The sequence below is a fragment of the Harpia harpyja genome, chromosome 13 (genome assembly GCF_026419915.1).
Source record: "Harpia harpyja isolate bHarHar1 chromosome 13, bHarHar1 primary haplotype, whole genome shotgun sequence".
NCBI lineage: Eukaryota > Metazoa > Chordata > Aves > Accipitriformes > Accipitridae > Harpia > Harpia harpyja.
The window spans coordinates 40,804,524-40,825,721 of record NC_068952.1 but is presented as its reverse complement, the minus strand read 5'-3'; the positions used below and the strand labels follow the sequence as shown (position 1 = coordinate 40,825,721).

At 56.7% G+C, this 21,198-nt stretch overlaps 1 protein-coding gene across 2 annotated transcripts; it reads left to right on the top strand.

The window, feature by feature from the left end:
* Nucleotides 1-1,271: 1,271 nt before the first annotated feature.
* On the top strand, nucleotides 1,272-21,198 carry LZTS1 (leucine zipper tumor suppressor 1). Of its 2 annotated transcripts, none has more exons than XM_052806452.1 (4): nucleotides 1,272-1,368; nucleotides 15,184-15,671; nucleotides 16,101-16,922; nucleotides 18,259-21,198. In XM_052806452.1, the coding sequence occupies exons 2-4, from the start codon at nucleotides 15,321-15,323 to the stop codon at nucleotides 18,922-18,924; spliced, it is 1,839 nt and encodes a 612-aa protein (XP_052662412.1). In that variant the 5' UTR covers nucleotides 1,272-1,368; nucleotides 15,184-15,320; the 3' UTR covers nucleotides 18,925-21,198. The 2 variants fall into 2 exon arrangements, with proteins under 2 accessions (XP_052662412.1, XP_052662411.1); XM_052806451.1 differs by lacking the exon at nucleotides 1,272-1,368 and adding an exon at nucleotides 1,831-1,995.

Below are 21,198 nucleotides of genomic sequence, written 5' to 3'. Positions count from 1 at the left end.
ACTCAGCTTCCTCCTGATACTGGAAAATGCACATCTGCACAAGCAGGATGGGCCTTACCTGCGGAAAAGCACAGCCTGCGTGGGCTACAGAAATTGGTACCAGGGACCCAGCCTGTATCGCTTCAGGAAGGTGATTTAGCAAAGGCACCCAGGGTTTTTTCTTCAGAGCATCCCTCTCCACTGTTCAGCACTAAAGGCAAGGCCAGGAGGGGTCAGGAGGCTGCCCCCCCCACCATGTCTGTACCTCGGCACAGCAATTCCCAGTCCCACAGGTGGTCTTCAGCCCACGCTGACCTCAGCCTGCTGCTTTGGGGACATTTTCAGTACCTGAAGGTAGGGCTGTACGCAGAGCAAACTCCTGCCAGGCTTGACAGCGCTGGAGCCAGGACGGGAGCAGCCACCCGCGCACACGCTGCCGTGGCTCAGCTCCTCCTCGTCCTGCATTTATCTGCCTTTCTGCCCATAAACGTATACACACAGGCACTCGCAGCGGAGCAGCCAAGGGGGTGGCTTGTTTGGGGAGCCAAAGCCGCTTAACTGAGCATCAGCCCGAGCACGGCGAGGCTCCTCTGCTGACACCTGACAGCACGGCTGGCTCTGCGCCCGTTGTAGCTGGAGTAGGGCTGCAGGTACCGTGCCTCAGTTTCCCCACCTGCACCTAGGATGGCTCTTGGCCACGGCCCCATCGATTCGTTTGCCCGTGGTCAGAGGCCTGGGGAACGTGTCCTTACTCCTGCCGTGAGGACTAATTGTGGCACGAGCGAGGCACACCCCGGCCCTCATCCCAAACGGGGGATATTGGAGACTCCGCTTCGAGTCCCTGCTCCAAATCAAGCAAAACAGGAACTTCAGCCCCGACCTTTCCCGGTCGGGCGAGCTCCCTTGCTGCTGGCTGCTTTTCCCTGGGCTCTCCCGACTTTTTTTTTTCCCGAAGAGCTTTCCAAGGCACCGGACTGAATCCCGGTACCGGCCAGCACGGATGCTCCAAATCCAGCCACCTTTTCCCAAAGCACCTCTCCCCTTTTCCTCTCCTCTAGCATCCACCCCGCCGAGAGCAAAGGAACCCCCCCAATTCCCCCAACCCACCGAGCACGGGCATTTGCAGCCGCTTCCCCGGGGGGGGAGCTCGGGGTTGGGGGGGGGGGGGGGGAGAACCGGGACACCCAGCGGGCCGGGACACAAAGACCGGGGGCTGCTCCGGGGCGGGCCGATGCGCGGGAGCGGGGCTCCAGGCTCCTCCTCCTCTTCCTCCTCCTCCTCCTCCTCCTCCTCCGCCGCCGCCGCCGCCGGGGATGCTGCTGCCGGGCGGGCACCGGGAGCCCCGCGGAGCCCCTCGCCGCCGCGCAGAGGAGGCAGCGACCACCGGAGGTGGGCAAAGCCCCTCGGCTTGGGGAGGAGGAGGAGGAGGGGGGGGGAGAAGGGATGGAGAGGGTCTACAGGGCACCGGGGGTGGGGGGGCTGCTGCCTGGGGAGCTCCGGGTAGAGGGGAGGAGGAGGGGGGGGGGGCTGCGAGGGGAGGTTTGGGGGTTAACCGGCCCGGTGGGCACCGTGCCTCCGGGGGTGCCCGGCGCGACGGCTTTCCCGGGCTGATCCTGCGGTGACAAGGCGGGGGGGGGCTCGGGCACAAAGGGTGGGAGTCGCTGCCCAAGCCCGCCGGGTGGGAGCTGCCCGGGAGAGCGGCTTAAACCCAGCGGGGTTCGTGTCCCGTGTGTCCCCCCCCCCACCCCCGGCTGCACATCCCTCGGCGAGCTCTGCCAGGTCGGAGCCGCCAGCGGCTCCCACGGGGCTCGGCTCCGGCTTTTCCCTTCCCTCTGAAGTCTGGAAAACTTCTTTTCAAGGCAGCGAGAAAATTCTGCATGTTCAGCACCTTGGTTCAGGCTGCTTCTGGTTTACACAGTCCCCAAACTCTCCGGGAAGAGAAAGAAAGGAGCAGATGCCTTTGGTTCGCTGTCATCAGCGTTGAGCCATCCTCGGGAAAGGGGCTGCCTGCCCGTGGTAGGAATTATTTGCCTGTAGTGCCTGTGTGCGTGGGGTAAGATGGGCAGCAAGCGGGTGGGCAGCGTGGGTGGAAGAGGATTAACAAGCACAGAGGCTTGCGTGGGCATCGGGTACCTCTGTGTGCAAATATTAATTGTGTCTGGATGCGGGTATCGTTGCATGTGAGTGTGCAGCCAGGTATCGCTGGAAGCGTTTTAGCCTGTCCTTGGGTGCACATACGCATGGTCGGTCAACGCTTTCCTCGGGGTGTGTGCGCACTGGGCAGGCTGCGGGATCTGTGCCTATTTTTGCACGCAGGTAAATGCGTGGGTGGGAGGTCACTGCTGACCAGAGGATGCACAGCTCTTGGAGGTGCCCGCCTGGGTCCTGGAAAGCCAGGGATTAACATCTGCCTTTAAAAGCAGCTCTGGAGCGTTGCTGTGGCTGTAGCAGAAGTCAGCTCTGGGCTGTCACTTCTCACCGCGGTGACGCTCTCCATTCGGTGCCAGATCTGCACAGCCTGGCAGCTGCCGACTCCGGTTGGGAACAAGCACGGAGCCGGGTCCCAGGCTCGGTGCACAATGCTCCCTTCTTTGCTCAGCCAGCTGAGGAGTTTGCACCTTGCCATCTCCGAAGGGGCTGGATGCCTGCTTGGGCTCTGCGCAGAGCACCTCGCTTTTTCTCATGGTTCAGGAGTAGTTGACCACAGGTACAGATTCCCAGTGCGTGGCAGGAGGGTCCCACACACAGAAGTTGGTCCAGGATTGTGGGGAAGCCCTGACAGCTCCCATCCAGACCCCTTCCCAGCCCTGATTCCCCTCCACGGCTGTGCCCACACACCTCGATCCCAGCTGCAGCGGCGGTACCACTGCATCCCTGCTACAAACCCCTTTGTCCCCAGGGTGTTTGCATTTGGTTTCCCACGGTCCCCTTCTGCTAACACTCCCCTGGCCCCGGTGTCAGCCCCTTCCAGCAGTGCCAAGCCCTGGGCATCTCCTCAGTCAAGGCTGCCCCAGCCTAGCGGTGCTGAGGGAGCTTCTCTCTCTTGTGTTCACAAATGAGCTGAGGCCTGTGAACTCCTTACATGTGTGACTCGGTGTGCTCCCCGCAGAGGGACCAGCACCTGACCCGTTTTCCGAGCGGGCTTGCGTTTCCATAGTAGTTACCATGGCTGTCCAAATTCCTCCCGAGAGCGTGTTTTCCTCACTGAAGGCTGCCGCAAGTGGAATACGAACAAGAAAAAAGTCCTCGTGAGTCTCCACTATCTGTCCTGATACCATTGCTCCAGACGCTGATTAACCTCCCTTTGAAATCCTTGCCAGGGCAGAGCCTGCCCGGCTGCTCCTGGCCTGGCCCCAGCCTCCCACACCGGCCTGCAGTCACGGCCATGCACCGTCACACACCGTCTCCCCGAGCCCCTCCATGTCGTGCCATGTCGTGCCGTGCCGACCTGCCCAGCTCACACCTATGCCCGCAGCCGGGCTTTTCCGAGGGTCCGCAGAGCCCTCTGTTAGCCATTCTGTCGGATCACCCGTACAATTAATCACCAGGGCCATTAATCAGTGGGACAAAGAATTGTAAGTGCAAAATCGTCGGTGCAATCAGTGGTGGGGGCAATTAATGGCAGCTGCAAAAGTGCACTCGGGAACACAATCGCACGCTACGGGGGATGCTCTCAGCTCCCTGCCAGGCCTCCAGCCGCAGCCCATGGCACAAAAACACACACACGCTCGAGGGGCTGCGCTCGCTGCCGTGGCAGTTCCCTCGCCCTCGGAGCCCCCAGCTGTGCCGGTGCCCCTCCTGCTCCCCGGGTGACCCCCTCCTCTTGGCACCGCAGGCTGCTAAATTGGGCTTGAGTCGTTCTTTTCCACCCACCCCTTAGTCACTCTTCCCTGGCAGGCAGCGCTGCGGAGCGGTGGGAAGCAAATGAATGTGAAACTCAGGCAGGAAAATGAGATTTCAAGAAAAGCCAGCTCCCCTGCGAGCCACCAAAGCGGGCGTAGGGACTTCCAGGGCAGGATTCCCGTGCCGGGGGTGCGCGGGGCAGACCCCGACCCCGCGCTTGGGCAGAGGGACTGCGGCACCGGCGAAAGAGGGAAGCCCAGCCCTTGCAGATGTTCCGCTGCAAAGCGGGGCCAGGCACAGACAGGGATGCTGTCCCCATCCCGTGCCTCCCACAGCCCTTGCTCTGATGATATCCTTAGCCCTAAATCACTATTTTTCCCCTCTTTGAAAGCCTCTATTTTGCTGCGGGCAGGTACAGTCATGCTCAGCACACGCTCAGGTGAGGCATCTGCGGCATGCAGAGAGGTGGGCAGCCGCAGAGCAGCAGCTCTCAGTGCAACAGGGAGCAAAAGTCGGTGGAGGGCTGGATTACGTATCTGCTTTCTCTGAGACCATTCAAAAACCCGTCCCCGTCTCCGACAGCGAGAGCTGAGCTCCAGGCTCGCTCCCCGGGACACTCAGTCACCCACAGACATCTCGGCAGAGCTCAGAGCCTGTGGTGCAAGGTGCTGCGTGGACAAGTGTGAAAAGATAGTATCACTGCAGCCATTACAGGAAACTGCTGCTGTAATTTCTCCCCAGAGCAGCACAGACTGGCAGAGACGGGACCATGGCCCTGTACTGCTCGATAACAGAGCCATGCGGGCTGCCCATGCCCTGCACTCCACGGCATGGGACCTGAATCCTCCAGCACTTAGAAAAAGCGTAGCACGGAGAGGAAACTTTGAGGCTTTTTTTTTCTAGTCCCCCTAACCACTGACTTGTATGTGTGTTTATAAATATTTCTTTCTCTTGGGAGGTCTTAAAAATCCCCCCCCTGTCTAATTTATTTGATGTTCTATGTTTACCGGCTGCCCTTGGGTTTGTTGTTGTGGTTTTTCCAGGAGACCTATAGGTAGAAGGATGCACAGAAAGCTCCTCCATGGAAGGGGGAAGGATGCAGGGAGGAGGCACGGAGTGCCAGGGTCGGGGAGAGCAGCAGTGAAGGCGTGCGGCTGGGAGCGGGCAGGACCTAAGCGGACCGTTGCCATTAGGGATTAGTTAAAAATAGCAGGGAATGTACAAAGATTTGGCACGTGGGTCACAAAGTCTTTCCTACACAGGTTGTTTGCTACTGTTGGGGTTTTGTGCTTACTCAATTAAGAAAAGCCCCCCCTTGAGCAGGAAGGCTCGACAGATTGTTTCTGGGAAGCTCTGAATGTGCACATGCATGGCCGTTACCTGGTTTTGGAAAGCAAAATCTGGGGGAAGGGGGACACCCCATTGCACAAGCAGTGCTGGGATTACTCCAGAGTTGCAGGAGCAAATGCTGACCCTGCATTGCTTTCCAACCGGGTTCTCTCAACAGCAGCATTCCAGTTCAGACCTTCCTCTTCCTCACACACAGAAGTTTTCCTCCTGAGCTAAAAGGAGATCTCCGTTTATCTCCTTAGCAGCTTAAGGCATCTGTGAAAGCCAGCTCCTTCCAGCAGAGGGTAGCAATGCATGTGCACGCTCTCCTCCTTAGAATAAGAGGCTTTTTAATCATTTATTAAAGAGCCTCATCTCCTGAGCCTCTGACTTTTGGAGAACTGAGCATCTCTCCCCCATAGGGCATTGGCAGTGCTCAGGTCGGAGAGCCAGAGAGGCTGCAGCTGGGTGCTTGCCTCCCTCTTGCTGGAAGAGAAAAACCTCCAAAAGGTCCATCTTAACTTGCTGTCGTGCAATGATACAGGGCCATTTGCCATCAATGGCATTTTCTCAGAGAAGTTTACCGAGGTTTCCTAGATGCAGGAGGGATGAATTTGGCCCCTTGCCATATTGCCTAAGCAATGATAACTGTGTCAGAGGTTCTAGCTCAGAATGCAAGTTGGAAGGAACATTTAGATATTTAATTGCCTTTTAGCAAGACATCAGCCAGAACTGTCTCAGCAGACATGCTCCTCTGAAATGCAAGTGCCTGTGTTTATTTTTTTTAAACAATTAAATGACATCTCTGTAAGCCAGTTATGGATGATCTCCTTTAAAGGTTAATTGAATATTCCTTGCAACTTTGATGTACATTTCTCTTTTGAGAGAATTGCTCTATTTGGCAGCCAGGCATTAAAGGGGTGGTTTTCACAACGGGCCAAGTTTGAAAAAAAGAGGAGGAGGAAAATAGGAAGCAAGAACTGAATTTGCCTTTTTTTTTTTTTTTTCTTCTGCGGCGGCTGCTGCATTGAAGCCTGGTTGAGCAGAGCAGAGATAAGGACAGAGCAGAGCAGGGAGTGTTACAGGGATGTAACTCTGGAAAGCAAGAGAGGGAGTTGAAGGATGAGAAGACAGCGGCAGCGCAGCAGATGCTTTTCGCAGGAAGGACTGAGACTGACTCTTCAACATGCAGAAGTTGCCTTTTCTCAGCTCCCACTTGGCTAAGCATCATGCAGGGCACAAAAGTACCCAGCATTTAGGCAAACCACAGCATAACTGGTACCACAAACAAGGAAGGATGGCACAGAAATAATGCACAGCTTAGTTTTGGAGCTCAGGTGTTGTAAAGTCAAGCATAGACTTGACATGGAGAAGTTTAGTTTGCTGGAAGATCTTTAGGTCCTACCTCAGAGAAATTCTTCCCCTGATACTCCCAGCCTTACTGTTAAGGACAGAGATTGAGGGGTTTCAGCTGCTGCCAGGGTCAGTTATTTCCCCTCCTCTTTCTTAGGGAAGCAGCCGAAGCTTCCCACTGCAGCAGGCAGTTTCCAGCCTATGACTTGAGGCGTATGTCCCAAGAGAACCAGCCCCATCTCAGCCTCTGGCTGCTCATGTGCTCAGCTACCTGGTCATCGCCAGTGAGAAAAGAGCAAGGGAGAGCAGACGGTGGGTCCATGCACCCTGACAGTGCTCACGTTGCACGTGAACCCAACACGGCTGAGAGAGGAGCAGCACGGATTTGCTTTATGATCCCCAGATATACCAAGGAGGTGCCAAAAGGCTAGAGGAGGTGAAGGACCAGAGAGGAGACCCAACTGGGGCTCCTAAGCACTTACAGGGCTTCCAGGGAAGGTGGGCTGGGCAGCCGTGGCCAGCAAGAACATGGGAGGCAACACGGGCCGTGCTCCTGGCTGCTTTTCAACCGCTTGGGAGAGGAGGAGAGACAATCAAAGGCAAGAAGATTGCAAACAGAGCCCTGTCTCCATGGCAGCCTGCAGCTCCACTTCTAAATTTTCCCTGTACTTGAAGAGGATGCTTCTCCCCTGTATGCTCTTGGGGGAGTTTTACAGCAGAAAGAGCCTTAGTCCAGGTATTTCCTGGTGGCTGGTGAGGGACTGGCTTGTGGAAGAAACCCTTGATGCTACCATCTTGTCATAACTTGGGGGAAATGGGCTCATTACTGGTTTATCCCTGATTAGAGGGACAGAGGAAGACACGTGCAAAGCCTGTGGAAGCGGAAAGCCAGGAGGAAAAGTATTTAGGGCTCATCTCAAGTTACATGAAGTTCTTGCTATATTTAGCTGGACAGGCAAGTCCTTTCCATCAATTAGACCCCAGAGAAAGCGCGTGGGAGATGTGTAGGACACCAAACCTCACCAGTCTGGCTGCTGACAGGGGCTGCAGCTATACCAATTAGCACCAGGCACAGACCTCACCGCATCGGTGCTGCACAGGCAGGAATTAAAGGACAGCATCTCTGCAACTTCCCGACCGTACTTGGAGGCACCTGCAAGATGTACAGAGACACCGAGATGCCTAACGCAAGCCAGTCCCCTGCAACCAGCTTTTTTGGATGCCCTCCCCATGCTCACACCCTGGCAGATTGTGTTTTACAGGGTCGGAAATAGATGCGCGAGAAGGGGCCTCGCAGATCCCAAGTGCAAGCCGTGCTCAGCTGTCACCCACCCCAGCACCAGCTGCCAGCCCCAGACGGTTCCCAAAATAACTACCCCGCGGCGGGGATGCGAGGGCCCCCTCGCCCTCCTCCGAGGGAATGAGCGGTCGTTTTGCACCTGCCAGCCTCACGCCGATGGGCCGCCGTGGATGGTACCTTCTGCAAGGTCCTCCCTGGGAAAGGCAGCCCCTTCTCCCCCCATGGCATCCTCAGGCTGTAAAAAAACCCTCCCCAAAACTTGCCCTGTTAACAGAGGGGTCCTGCGAGCAGCCGGCGGAGACTGAGCGGGTGCCGGTGGCCCCGGGTGTCGTGGCACGGCAGGGTCTCGGCGCTGACCCGGCTGTTTTCCGCGGAGCGATGGTGCCTGTCGTGGGAGGGGTGTGAATTCACCAGTATGGAGGTGGTGGCCGTTCCCCAGCACTGGCGTCACCGTTCAGGTGTGCCTGCCACAGCCCCGGTGAGTCCCCAGACCTGTGAAAGACAAAAGCAGGGATCAGAGCGTTTCTGAGTTTCCAATTAGCAGGGCTTTAATTGCAGTATTAGTTGCTCATTAGCGGGAAAAGCCAGATGCTGTTAGGAATTAAGTAAGCCGAAAAGATTTTTCTCTCCACCCCAGAAATATTTAACTATGTCTCATGCAAGCATTTCCTTTGTACCGGGAGCATGACTGATATGACTTGTGTGGGTGCTGTGCTTGGCTGTTGAATCACTGATGAGCTCCGAAATCCGTGTGACATGAGGCTGCTGGCAGGAGCAGGGATAAAGCTGTGAAGAGGTCTGGGTATTTCTGGGTGGCACAGGTGGGGTGTCTTCGCACATGCTCGAGTGAAGTTTGGGAGCTGGAGGGTCCTGGAGTCGCATTTAGCCTAAAACAGAGGGAGAAAGCATTGGGCTCTGGTCTGAGCGGAGAGCTGGGGACGTCACGTGTAGGACTGAGGGTTACTTGCAGAAATACATGGCATCAGGAGCATAAAGAAGAGCTGTAGACCAAGCCAAGGTGGTAATAACATGGATGCTCAGGCTCCCAGAGCCGTGCAGGGATATTCCCACAGTGCCCTGCTGTTGCTGCGCTTGCATCCAGTGAGAGCAGCGCATCTTGGGAACAACCCCTCCTCCAGGTCAGGCGGGGGTACAGGGACAGTAGGAGGGAGGCCGGGACCATCTCAAGCCCAGCTTATGATAACGCTGTTTGGATTTGCTTGCATATGAAGCTGTTTAATATAAACTGCAGCTGTGCGGGGGAGAGCCGGGGTGTTTCGGCACCAGAAATCCCTCGTCGCCCTGCACATGGAAAACACAGGCTGGCTCCGTAAACAGCCCCGTCTCGCCCGGGTCAGCACGAGCGGTGCTCAAGGGCTGGCAAGGGAGCATCAGCTTCCCGGCACAGCCTTCTTTTAATGACACCATCCCATCGCTGACCGGGCTGGCGGGTGGGAGCAGGTTAAGTAGGTGATGTTTTGTCCTCCATCGCCTCATCATTCGGTGACCTGCCGAGCCCGAGGATCGGTTACGCTGCCCCAGCCCAGCCCTCTCCCACCAGCTCACTTGGCTCATCTCCCGACTTTCCTGTGGGCTGTAACTCCCCACAGGCTGCCAGGGCAAACACCAGCTTTTCTTGGGAATAAATACCTGCTGGCTGAGGTTGCAGCCTTCCAGCCACCAGCAACAAGGCTTGTCTCACTTCTAAGTCCCTCTCAGGCTAGGGAGACAGAAAGAATGATACATCACTTTTTCTAGCCCACGTATTTGCTGGTGCTATTAGTTTGTGCTCAGGCTAACTGTCCAGTAAGCATTTGCTGGAGAGAAAGCACGAGACTGCAGAAACGCAGACATTGAAAGTCATGGGACTTTGCTGACTTACACCAATTTTCTGTGGGTTGAGCAATCGTCCTCGGGCGGGGACAGGAGCCTCGCTCCGCTCAGCCAGGGCTCCCACACAGGGAAACGCTGCTGTCTCCCTGCGGAGGGACCAGACAGTATGGAAGTAGGCACAGCACAGTGGGTGTTGAGCCGATATCCTCTAAAGCTCACTCTGCCAATATGATTCATTGTTAATTTGAGAAATTCCTCTTATTCTAGCACTGGCTTCCCCAAACATAGCTCAAGCCAGTCGCCTCAATGCCACCTACATCATCACATGGAGGGTTTTGCCCTACTCTCCCATTAAAGCCACTTGTTGACTCATCCCCAGTCAAGATTTGTGCCTTGATTGCTTGACGGATGGAAGAGAGGTGTGCGCAGCTCCGTCAAGCTCTTCCCAAAGCTGATGCTGAATTCAGCATTGATTTTTGGCTTTTCCAGCAGGGCTGGCAGGAGGAAGGGCGGCGTAAGCGACCTTGACCTGAGCCGCCCTCCCGCAGGAACTGGGTGCAAAGAGGCAGCGCTCGGTGCTGCCGATGGGCTTCAAAACAGATGCAGGTTGCCTTTTGTTGCTTTTTTCCCCCTATTGAGCAATTGCATCTTCACCTCCAGGGCCTGCAGCAGGATCACCGGTTGTGGCATAAGAGCCCAGCTGCCAGGGGACACCGGACTGGCAGAGACCCGGCACAGTCGTCTACTGCTGGGCTGGCACGAAGCCCACCCAAATCCCTGCCAAAGCCACTGCCGGCTCCTCTAACAAGCACCAGCCAGCGAGTGTGAATTCTCTTAGTGTTCATTGAAATAACATTAAGTGTGATGGACTCCTGGGCTATTAGAGTGGATGTAACATGTAATTGAGGCTGGTTATTCTTCATCTGGAGTGTCCCCCTTCACTAATGGCAAATCAGGGCAGAACACATGGTGCGTGCTTTGTGAATCCCGGACTCAATTCACTCCCTGCCTCCGATCAAAATGATCCCAATGAATGTCAATGAATGAGTGAGGGACAATGAATTAGAGTGAATGAAAGCCTTGTAATGGGGCCCTTTGCCGGCACCGAGCCACAATTGAGCACCACAAGGATGGCGTCTGCCTGGGCGGTGTTTGAATTCATCCCCATTAGCACGATTAGGATGAAGATTACAGGGTGGGGGCAAGGTCGGCTCCGCTGATGGGGCTCTCCAAGCCCTATTGCTGCCATTTCTTTGGAGACCAAAATGAGCGCGTTTCGGAGAGTCTGGCTCCAGCTGGGCACGGGGAGAGCAGGGTGAGCTCGTAAGTCTGAGCGTGGACAGGCAGATGCTCACGCAGCCCGGGGTGGGTCTGTCTTATTGGCCTGGTGTTCGTTAGTGTTTGGGGTTGGGGGTCCTGAAATCAGAACCCGGTTTTGATTGCAGATCCCAAATCCAGCTCGGTGGGATTGCTGCGCTCCAAGTTTTGGATTAAGCCATCCTCTTCATTAAAACATAGCCAGATGCTCCAGGTAGCACGTGCATGGCTTTTTACCATGGAAATGCCCATATTTTCCCCTGGGGTCCCATTCCTGGTGTCTCAAAGACCCAAATCACTGAGTAAAAGAGGGGCACATCACCCGGCAGCAATCAAGGGAAAGAGGAAGGAGGCTGCTCCTGGATCCAGGCTCTTGGCAGCTGCTGCAGCTTCTGTATTATCTCTGCATCTCCCAACAAACACCCAAATGTGTGGGTGCATCTGCACAGAAATGACGAATAATAATTCAAGAGGGAAAAAGAGTAGGCGAGGGAGCGCAGGGGAGAAGGAAGCTTTCGCATACTGAGGGGAGAAGAACAGGATCAGCAGGGAGAGAGTAACACTGCGAAGCCTGGAAGGAAACGAAGGCGCTTACGAAGGTGACCTGTCTGGGGAAGGCAGAGAGAAAGCTACTGCCTCTGAAAACTCTGCAAGGAAGAGGGAAAGGCTTCAAAGAAACCGTGCTGCAGGGAGATAAGATTAAATTCCTGCAGCCCATTCAGAAAGGAGGTGATGGAGAGAGTTGCTCTCCTACGTGCAATTGCAGGGTAGGCATGACTGCAATGAATGTGGGATGCCATTCATTTTTTCCCCTCTGTTTCTGCAAAAGCAAGAGTGGGTGCATCCATGCGTTCAGCCCCTGATCCCGTGGGTTTAGCCCACACTACCCGGGTGTTTACTGGGGGTCTGTCCCACGGGCGGCCACTGCCGGACCCCCACGCCTCCTGGCTCACCATGCCGCCTCAACGGGTTTTGTTAACAGCCCCTCGAAGTCCCGTGAAGGGTCATGGAGCACAGGCACTGCCCCTCGGCACAGCGTCACCCCGGGGGTCCGACCGACGTGGGGCTCGTGCCAGTCGCCCCGGCCCCCTCCCCACCACGGTGCCTACAAAAGAGCTTTGAAGGGTTCATTTGCTGGAGGCGGCAGAGCGAGAGGGAAAGGCTTGTGTCTTTTCTGGCTTTCTGTCCTCATTAATTGGTGAGTATCAGGGCAAATTACATTTCAAAGTACTCACCTTTAGCACCGAGAGCCAGGCGAGGCGGGGAGCTGAGCGGGTGGGGGGCTGCAGCGTTTGGCTTCAGGTACGGCGGCATCGCCATCGCACGCTGGTGGGCACACACGGACCCATAGCGGACAACGTGCACCCCAGAGACGTGCACGGGTCCAGCCCCAGTACACCTGCATGCTTATCCAGGCTGCCTGCACCGCTCGCTGCGGCGTGAGCTCCCTGCTTGTGCCTACAGCCATGGTGCCACACACCCCATCTCCAGCAGCCCCCCCAGCTGTACGGACTGGGGCACCCACCATTGCCGGGGCATTTTCAGACCCTGCACTCAGTATCACTTTATTTTTCCCACCCCAACCCCCTTTTACACTTTGCAATATGCCTAACCTAACTGAACTGTGGCTGTTGCCAAGCATGCAAAACCCCTTAAAATATACATATATACATGCGTCTAAATATATATGTATGTACATAATGATTAGTTTTTGTGTGGCTCAGCAAACCAATTTGGCTCCCCATAGAGTCACACAGTCACTAGATTTGACGCAGGGGAAGACGCAAACACGTGCCGCAAAGGCTGAACAAGGAAGGAGGACAAGTCCGGTCCCTCTTTTTGGAGGTGCCCCCAAAGCTGAAGCTGAAGCCTGTGCCCTCTGCTTGCTTGGTGTGCTCCCAGCTGTGCTGTCTCCAGAGCCTTTCTCTTTCTGCTAACACTGTGCATGAATGCCAACTCCTCCACGGCTTTCAAAGTGTTCATTTTTAAATCAAAAGAGGGAAGAAGAAGAAAAAGGCATGCCCAACCCTCTCAGGCATGTGTAGGAGGGCTGGGATTGATTGAAACGCCTCCTGCCAAAAGGCTGGAAAGTCCCAGCTCTCCCTCCCCACATTTCTCCTGTCTACTGCAGGCACCCAAAAAACCAAAGGCACATCTATCCAAGGGGCCGGGTGCTCTGGTCACGGCGACAGCAAGCCTGGCGTCCCCAGGGCAGCGGATCCATGCACGCCATGCCGCATTTTAAGGCATCAGACCTCCCTGACACCTCTGCCATAGGTGTATGTAAATACATCGGCTGCTTTCCCCCCCTCCCCGCTCGCTCGCACGTGTTGAACGCTGTCTCTGGGATGCTGTCGCTATAGTTGGCAGCTTTGCTGCTGTGACACTGCCTTTTCTCTTCTGCAGGCGCATACACACAAGCGTGGTGTCGGGAACACACGCTGGCGAAGCAGCCTCCTGTGCCAATTATCCTGTTCCCTGCAGCGATTCCTCCCCCTCCGCGCACATTATGCCTCTTACCCTGTAAAAATGAATGAAGCCAAAGTCATCGATCACTTTTAGCATATCAGCATCCAGGCAGCAGTTCAGACCTTAGTTCTTACTTACTTCTCTTAATCTCCCAAAAATGGATTTGGGGATTAAAGCGGATATTCTGTCTTTCTGGGACTTTTCTTTGACACTTAATCAATCTGGGTCCTCAGGGCACAGAGAAAAAGAAAACAAATAAAGCTGAGGGATGAGCGCAGGGCCGTGCTACTCTGTTCAGGATGCAGAGGAGCCTGCGCCGGAGCAGGCGTAAGGCAGGATGTAACAAAGAATGGGAAAAACATAGGAGCAACTCTCTAGACCTTGAGGATAAGGCAGCAAGGATGCCCTGGCACACTGTGCCTGCATGCCCTCTGCCACCCAGCCCTATCCCACTGCCAAGGGACATTTTACCCTCAGGACACCTGCCCAGGCAATGGGAGCCTGGCACGGGGCAGCTCCGGAGAAGAGCTGGACCACACAGCGCCGACAGCAACAAGAGTGGGAGCTTTGAGCTGTTCTGCATGCAGCAGACAGCAGAAACATTTCCTCTCTCATCATCCTGTGCAAACAGGGTTTAGCTCATTTTGATCATGCACTAACTTCTGCCTACGAGCAGATCCTCCCCCTTCTCCCCATCTCACCCTTTAATTATCTAGATGGAAGGTGCATCTCCATTATTGCCCTGACACTGGGAGCCAAGTGTCACAAAGGCCACCAGGAGCTGGGATTTTTTTTTTTTCCCCCATAGCAAAGAGAATTAATGCACAGCCCCGCATACCTCTGAACGGTAATCACAATACTTAGCGCACACATAACGCCTCTTGTCTTCTTAAGAGCTGCGCAGACATTAAGCATAATTAAGCCTCACAGCATCCCTTTTCAGGTAGGTTAAGAGGAGCACTGAAAATTGGAGAGAAATCAGGGAGTGACAGGCTGATACAGGAGAGGTTGTGACTGCAGCTCGCAGCGTCGAGGGGGGCTGTCAGGAGACGGGACCCATCTGGCATGGAACGAGCAGGAGGCATGGGCACTTGTGGAAATTAGTGCCTATTAGGCACCTAAAAATCACTACAAATCCCTTTTCCTCCTCTCCTTATTTTTAGAGACTCCCATGTCTCATAACCCTCCTGGCCTCATCCGGGTGCACCGTACCCAGCAGCTCCCGACAGGCCCCCGGGTGCGGGGCAGGATGTGCCCAACCGGCCGGGAGCCGTGCCACGGCGGGTACCAGCCAGCCTGGGGGACACAGGCAGTTTGTGGGAGGCTGCTGGAGACAAACCCAGGCACGGGGAAAAGCCCTGCTCTTCCCTGCTTTCCTTGTCCGCCGCCCTCTTTCATTCACGTGGGGCTTCTGCGGAGGGATGGAGAAGAGGCGTCCTGGGCTGGCAGCAGCGTAGCAGCATCCTTCTCCCTTTGCACGCACCTGAGGACCGACCAGTTCATCTGCACACACACACCCCCAGCCCAACACACACACACGGGGAAACATGTGCGCTGCGGTGCACGCGTGCCCTTCGCACAAGCCCTTTCACGTGCCCGATGCCAGCTTGTACCCAAACATGCGTGCAAGGCACGTGTTTAGGCATTTATATCGTCAGAAACCGCCCTGCTCCTGCCGATGCCCGGACCACGGGCATCCCAAGCATTGCACCCACCTCCCAAGCCGCTTTTCCTCACCCTGCTCCCTTTGCCTCCCCCAGGCTTGCAGCTCCCAGGCGCAACGAGGTCTTTGCTATGATTGCAGCAGCAGCCATCTCTACCCACTGCCCGGACCCCTCGCCACACGGTTCAGCTGGGCTCCGCTCCCCCCGCTGCATGCCCCCCACCCGGGAGCAGCATGGGCAGCGTCAGTAGCCTCATCTCCGGCCACAGCTTCCACAGCAAGCACTGCCGAGCCTCCCAGTACAAGCTCCGCAAGTCGTCCCATCTGAAAAAGCTCAACAGGTACTCGGACGGGCTGCTCCGCTTCGGCTTCTCCCAGGACTCCAGCCACAAGTCCAGCTCCAAAAGCAGCAAGAATGAGGACTTCTTTTACATCAAGGTCAGCCAGAAATCTCACGGCTCCCACCGAGCGGACTATACCTCGCTTGCCGGCGGGGAGCTGGGCAGCCAAGCCGGGACGAGCGGCATGGATTTCGGGACGCCCACGCCGCAGAAGCTGATGCCCTTTCCCAGTCAGCTGGAAGTGGTTAGTAGGGGACGCGGTGGCCCCAGAAGTGGGGGGTGTCCCGCCGGACTGCATCTGCTCTCCAAGCGGGTGCAGGTCCCACTGCAGGGTTGTCCTGGTCCTAGTCCAGGAGGAGGCTCAGAGAAAAATAGTTTTTGCGGAGGAATCGGGAGGAGAGGGGCAGCGGGGGGGTGCTGAGGGCACCCTGCCACCCTCTGCTTTCGGGGATTTGGATCAGCAATGTGATCCGTATCCTTTCATTTCCAAACATGCTGTTTGCCTCCCAACGGAGGCGGTTTTAGCCGTCAGCATCCTCCCGAGCTGTTGACCCCTGATGGAGACCCAAGCCCTCCCCCGCCATGGGGGTCTCGTCCTTGGGGGCAGAAGGGATGGGGGAGGACTGATGACGTGGTGTCGATCTGTGCTGACGGGCTCTGCTCTTCTCCCCAGGGCGCGGAGAAGCCGGCTGCACGACCGACCGCCTTCAAGCCGGTGCTGCCCCGGTCCGGCGCCATCCTCCACTCCTCCCCAGAGAACGGGGGTCACCTCTCCCAGCAGCTGCACCCCCCGGACAAAGCCAAGGAGCAGGAGCTGAAGCCGGTGCTGTTCTCTGGGGGTCTGTCCGACTCCGGCAGGAACTCCATGTCCAGCCTCCCCACCCACAGCACCAGCAGCAGCTACCAGCTCGACCCCCTGGTCACACCCATGGGACCCATCAGCCGCTTTGGGGGCTCAGCCCACAACATCTTGCAGTGCGCCATCATCCAGGACAGCAACATGATGAGCCTCAAGGCCATGTCCTTCTCCGATGGGGGCAACAAGATCCTCAACCCCGGCAAAGCCCCCCACCACCACGCTGCTGAGAAGACCACTTGCATCCGTTCGCCCATCTCCACGGATGAGTCCACCATCCAGGAGCTGGAGCAGAAGCTGCTAGAGAGGGAGGGAGAGCTGCAGGAGCTTCAGTCGAGCTTCGAGGAGAAGGAAGTCAGCTCCTGCCAGGCTTATGAAGAGAAGCAGCGGCGCTGCAAGGAAGAGATGGAGGGCCTCAAGCAGAAATGCAACAGCAAGCTCAAGCAAACCTCCCAGAAAACCCAGCGGACGCAGCAGGTCCTTCACCTCCAGGTGTTCCAGCTGCAGCAGGAGAAGAAGCAGCTCCGGGAGGAGCTGGAGAACCTCATGAAAGAGCAAAACCTGCTGGAAACTAAGCTGAGGTCCTACGAAAAGGAGAAGACCAGCTTCGCCCCAGCGCTGGAGGAGACCCAGTGGGAGGTAAGCGGCACCGGAGCACCGAGCGGCATCTCGGGCTGCCAATGCCGAAAGCAAAGCGTGTGCATGGGAGGCAATAGCTCGGGCACCAGCAATAAACCACGCAGCTCTTCTCCATTTCTGTACCTGCATCCAGCAGCACCACAGAGGGTCTGAGCAGAACAGATGGTGCATGTACCAAGCCCAGGCTGTAGGATATAGATATTAAAGTGGAGGAGAGCCCTAGTCTGTCACGCGGAGGCTCTGTAAGTTATAATTGAGTGACTCACTGCCCCTCTGAACCCCTCAGCACTTCACATCATATAAGGAAACAGCTACTGCATAAAAATCCCAGTCATTAAAACAACTTTGTGCTTCCAACCTCCAGCGCAGGGTTTTTCAGGCTGCCTGCCCCAAAGGAGCAGTAAAGCTGCCTTCCCATGTGTAAATAGGAACTACTTGGACTTGCCATGGTCATTTATTAGAGAGCAGGAAAACCTTCCACTCTGTGCTTAAGCTTAATTTTCTCACTGATTGGGTATCGCTGAACAAAGACTGTTAAACTGCTGAAAATTCAGAAGCGAGCCTGCTCACCCACCTAAATAACATACACTAATATCACTTCACTGTGGCTGTACAGGGAGAAGCATAGCTGTTGCCCGGCACGCTTCGAGGAGCGTGGCATTCATCTTAGCTCCCTTGCGTGCAAGGGTTTCTCATACTGCTTTTAGTATCTCTATTTTATTTGCATTTTTGAGCCACCTTTCCAGGCGGTTCGCAAGCCCTACCAAAATTGCGGCCACAGGGTCCCGCCGAGCGCAGCTGGATGCCGAACCCCCAACAGCTGTCTCTGGGAACGGCTGTACCAGCCACACTTTAGGCTTCAGTGGGATTTACACGCTTTGCTCCCAGCTGCAATTTTGCGGGGTGCAGGGTGCAGTTGGGTGTCTGCTTGCGAAACAAGCTCAGCGAGTTTAACTGACCGTGTGAGCCGTCAGAGGTGGTTTCGGCAAACATGTTGGACAGGGTATTGAGACTTGAGCGCTTCCTCGACACCCTCCATTTCCACACCTCAGCTGAGGGGTGTCAGCTCCTTAAATCCTCACGGCTGTTCACCAGCAGCCCTCCGTGTCAGCTGGGGTGTTGATGCATGGAGAGCGTGGGGTCCCCTCCAGCCCCCCCTGAGAGCCAGGGGCATTGCTCCCTGTGCTGGGGCATCTCCCTGGATGGGATTTCATGGCCGGGGTGTCCACAAGCCAAAGCCCAGCCGTGCCCAGCATGGTTTGCACGGGGTACCGTGGGTGCTGCGGGCTTTCTCCGAGGCGCAGCCGTAATTCGGGTGCTGCATCCCTCCCCACAGGTGTGCCAGAAGTCGGGGGAGATCTCCCTCCTGAAGCAGCAGCTGAAGGAGTCCCAGACAGAGCTCAACACCAAGACCACCGAGATCCTCAGCCTGAAGGCTCAGCTGAAGGAGGTGAAGGTGAAGATGGAAGGGCTGGAGATGAAGACCCAGGACCTGGAGGGCTCCCTGCGCACCAAAGCCATGGAGCTGGAGGTGTGTGAGAACGAACTCCAGCGCAAGAAGAACGAGTCCGAGCTGCTGAGGGAGAAGGTGAACCTGCTGGAGCAGGAGATTGTAGACCTGCGGACGGAGCTTGCCGTCCTCAAGGAGCAGCTGAGCGAAGCCCGGGAGGTGGCCAGGCCCTGCGCCATGGTGGACGATGCTCAAGCCCTGCAGGGAGAGGTGGAGAGGCTGAGGGCAGAGCTGAAGGCTGAGCGGGACAACAACGAGCAGATGACCTCCGGCTTCCAGCACGAGCGGCAGACATGGAAGGAGGAGAAGGAGAAGGTGATTCACTACCAGAAGCAGCTGCAGCAAAGCTACCTGCACATGTACAAGAGGAACCAGAACCTGGAGAAGATGCTCCAGCAGCTCGCCACGGGGGAAGACGGCAAGGAGCCCATCGAGCTGGACATACCCGGCGCCGACGTCCCCTACGAGGACATCATCGCCACCGAGATCTGAGCCAGGTCTGCCTTCTCCTTCTTGCGGCTCAGGCGTCCCTTCCAGGTGAGAAGCACTGCCCCACAGCTCAGCCCACACCTTGTACAGTTCAGATGAGCCATGTATTTATTAGTGGAGCTGGTGGCCTGGCCAGCTCGCCAGCCCTTCTCCCCTCCCCGTGTCGCACCGCGGCGGTACCCTCCGCTGCCTGTCGTGTTACAGAGGTGAACAAGCAACTCGTGCCAATGGTGACGTGCCAGCAGCTCCCCCTCGCCCCCGCTGCCGCCCCAGCAGCATCCCTTCTGCCCCCTTTTAGGACTGAGAAGCCGGTGACGGGGGGCGGTCAGGAAACAGGACTTCGGCAAATAATCTGCTGTGAGGTTAGCGAGATGATGCAAAACTCCCAGGCGATGCTCTGCTCCAGGCTCGGAGAGAGCCCATGATGGCACAGCTCTGGGGACGGGGACACCACAGCCCGTCCCACTGTCTTCGAGAGGAATTGGCCACGGCACATTTCCAGCTGCTCCTGCCCACGGTCTGGAGGAAGCACCGCGCTGCTCTCACACCTCCTCAACCTTCCTCCGGTCGGTGCTGAGCTCCGGGGCTCCGTGGGACCAAGGAGCCGCCTCCTGCCGCCAGCACAGGCTGCACATCCAGTTCTCCCGTCCTTCGGCTGCTGTCGTGCCTCAAGAAGGACCCTACCCACGCACACCCCACCTCGTTACAGCCAACGCCCCCACTGAAATCACCTTTCACTAACGAGCACAGCCCGCACCCGTCCCATCCCTTGGCCACGGGCGCACCGGCACATCCCTCCTCCCCGGACCTGCACAGCCGTGGCGAGCCCAGCGTTCCCTGCTCTGATGGACAAGGACTCAGTGTCCCTTTTCTCCAGCTGCCAGACAGGCAACTGGATTTAAGAATTAACAGAAATTTCCAAGCCACAGTCTGACCCAAGGAATCGAGGGGGAAATCGCGCGCTCACTTGCTCGCTGCGACCGTTCTTCCCGGGAACCCCAGCTGCCTTATCTCCTCCTGTGCCCTTACGTCCATGGAATCCTGTCGACAGGAGCTGGTGAAAAAAATCCCAAACCAACCACTTTCATTTTGTTTTCTACCCCAGCTCTTAAAATTTCCTCCTGCCGCCAGCAAGCGGATAACAAGGCTCCACTGCACATCACCAGCGGTGAGCCTCTTGTCCCCCCGCAGCTCAGCACGAGCCGGGAGGGAATCAGCCGGCATCCAGCTTGCCAGGATGGAGGTCTCCAGCCGGGACCACTTTGTGCTAGTGCAATGGTATTTTTACTGCAATATGTTTGTTTACTCACTAGCAAGCTGGGCATCAGCCTAGGAAGCCCCATCCCACGGTTGCAGGGGGGGTCTTGCACGATCCCATGCCACAAATTTGGCCAAGGGCTCAAAGCTGTGCACAAGCAGCAAAATTCAGCATTCCTCACCCCGCTCCAGCCAGCCTGTAAAGGCAACACAGGGAAACCAGTCTGTGCCTTCTGCACCTGCCCCAGAGCATCCCCCCACGCACCGCCCCGGGGCATCCCGGCCGGTCCCGGTGCTGGGACACAGCACGAGGCGATCCTTAGCCATGGTCCGCTGGAGAAAAGCCAACCTCAAATCCCCGTTCAGCCCTGCGGCTGTAGGTCAGGGCCACGTTGGGTCTGCCAGCCTTTGCCCAGACCTGCTGAAGGATGTTTTGGAGAGAAGACCAGGAGTTGAAGGACGGCACCCGGCTCCGCTCCGGCTCACGAGGTCAGAAGGGATTTTCTGCATCATCCAAGCCATAGCCCTGCGCCAAGGGCTCTGCACCCCCTCCGCACCCCGCGCCGGAGCCAGAGCACGGCGACCAGGAGCTTTCCAGTGCCAAACACACGGGGTGCCGAGGGGAGCAGAGCCCTCCCCGCCTGCCCCGTCCCACAGCCCCCAGCGAGGCGATGCCCGCGTCCGCCTGCTCAGCCCCGTTCCCGCACCCGCTGGCCTCGGTGGCACCGTCCCAGGTCCCCGTCGCCCCAGCCCCGTCTCCTCCCCAGCCAGCGCTGTATGATGTGATCGCCCGGAGGCATCGACGTGCTGCCTTTGCACAACGCTGTGTGTGACCGTCCGCATCGCAGGTGTGTCGCTCCCGGTGTGAGCCGCGGCCACCCTGCCCGCTCTGCGGCTGGCCAGGCTCAGCCTGTACATATAATTATTTTTCTGCAGGTTTTTTGGATGTTATTTCTGGTGACCGATGTAAACTACTGGTAATTTTATGTTTTTATTTATAAATAAATTTTTTAAAACTTA

Bases quoted from the DNA above. Each gene is read 5' to 3' on its own strand.
- LZTS1 (XM_052806452.1), top strand. From the start codon at position 15,321: ATGGGCAGCGTCAGTAGCCTCATCTCCGGCCACAGCTTCCACAGCAAG. The intron at 15,672-16,100 runs GTTAGTAGGGGA...TCTTCTCCCCAG, and splicing joins TTCCCAGTCAGCTGGAAGTG to GGCGCGGAGAAGCCGGCTGC. The intron at 16,923-18,258 runs GTAAGCGGCACC...CCCTCCCCACAG, and splicing joins TGGAGGAGACCCAGTGGGAG to GTGTGCCAGAAGTCGGGGGA.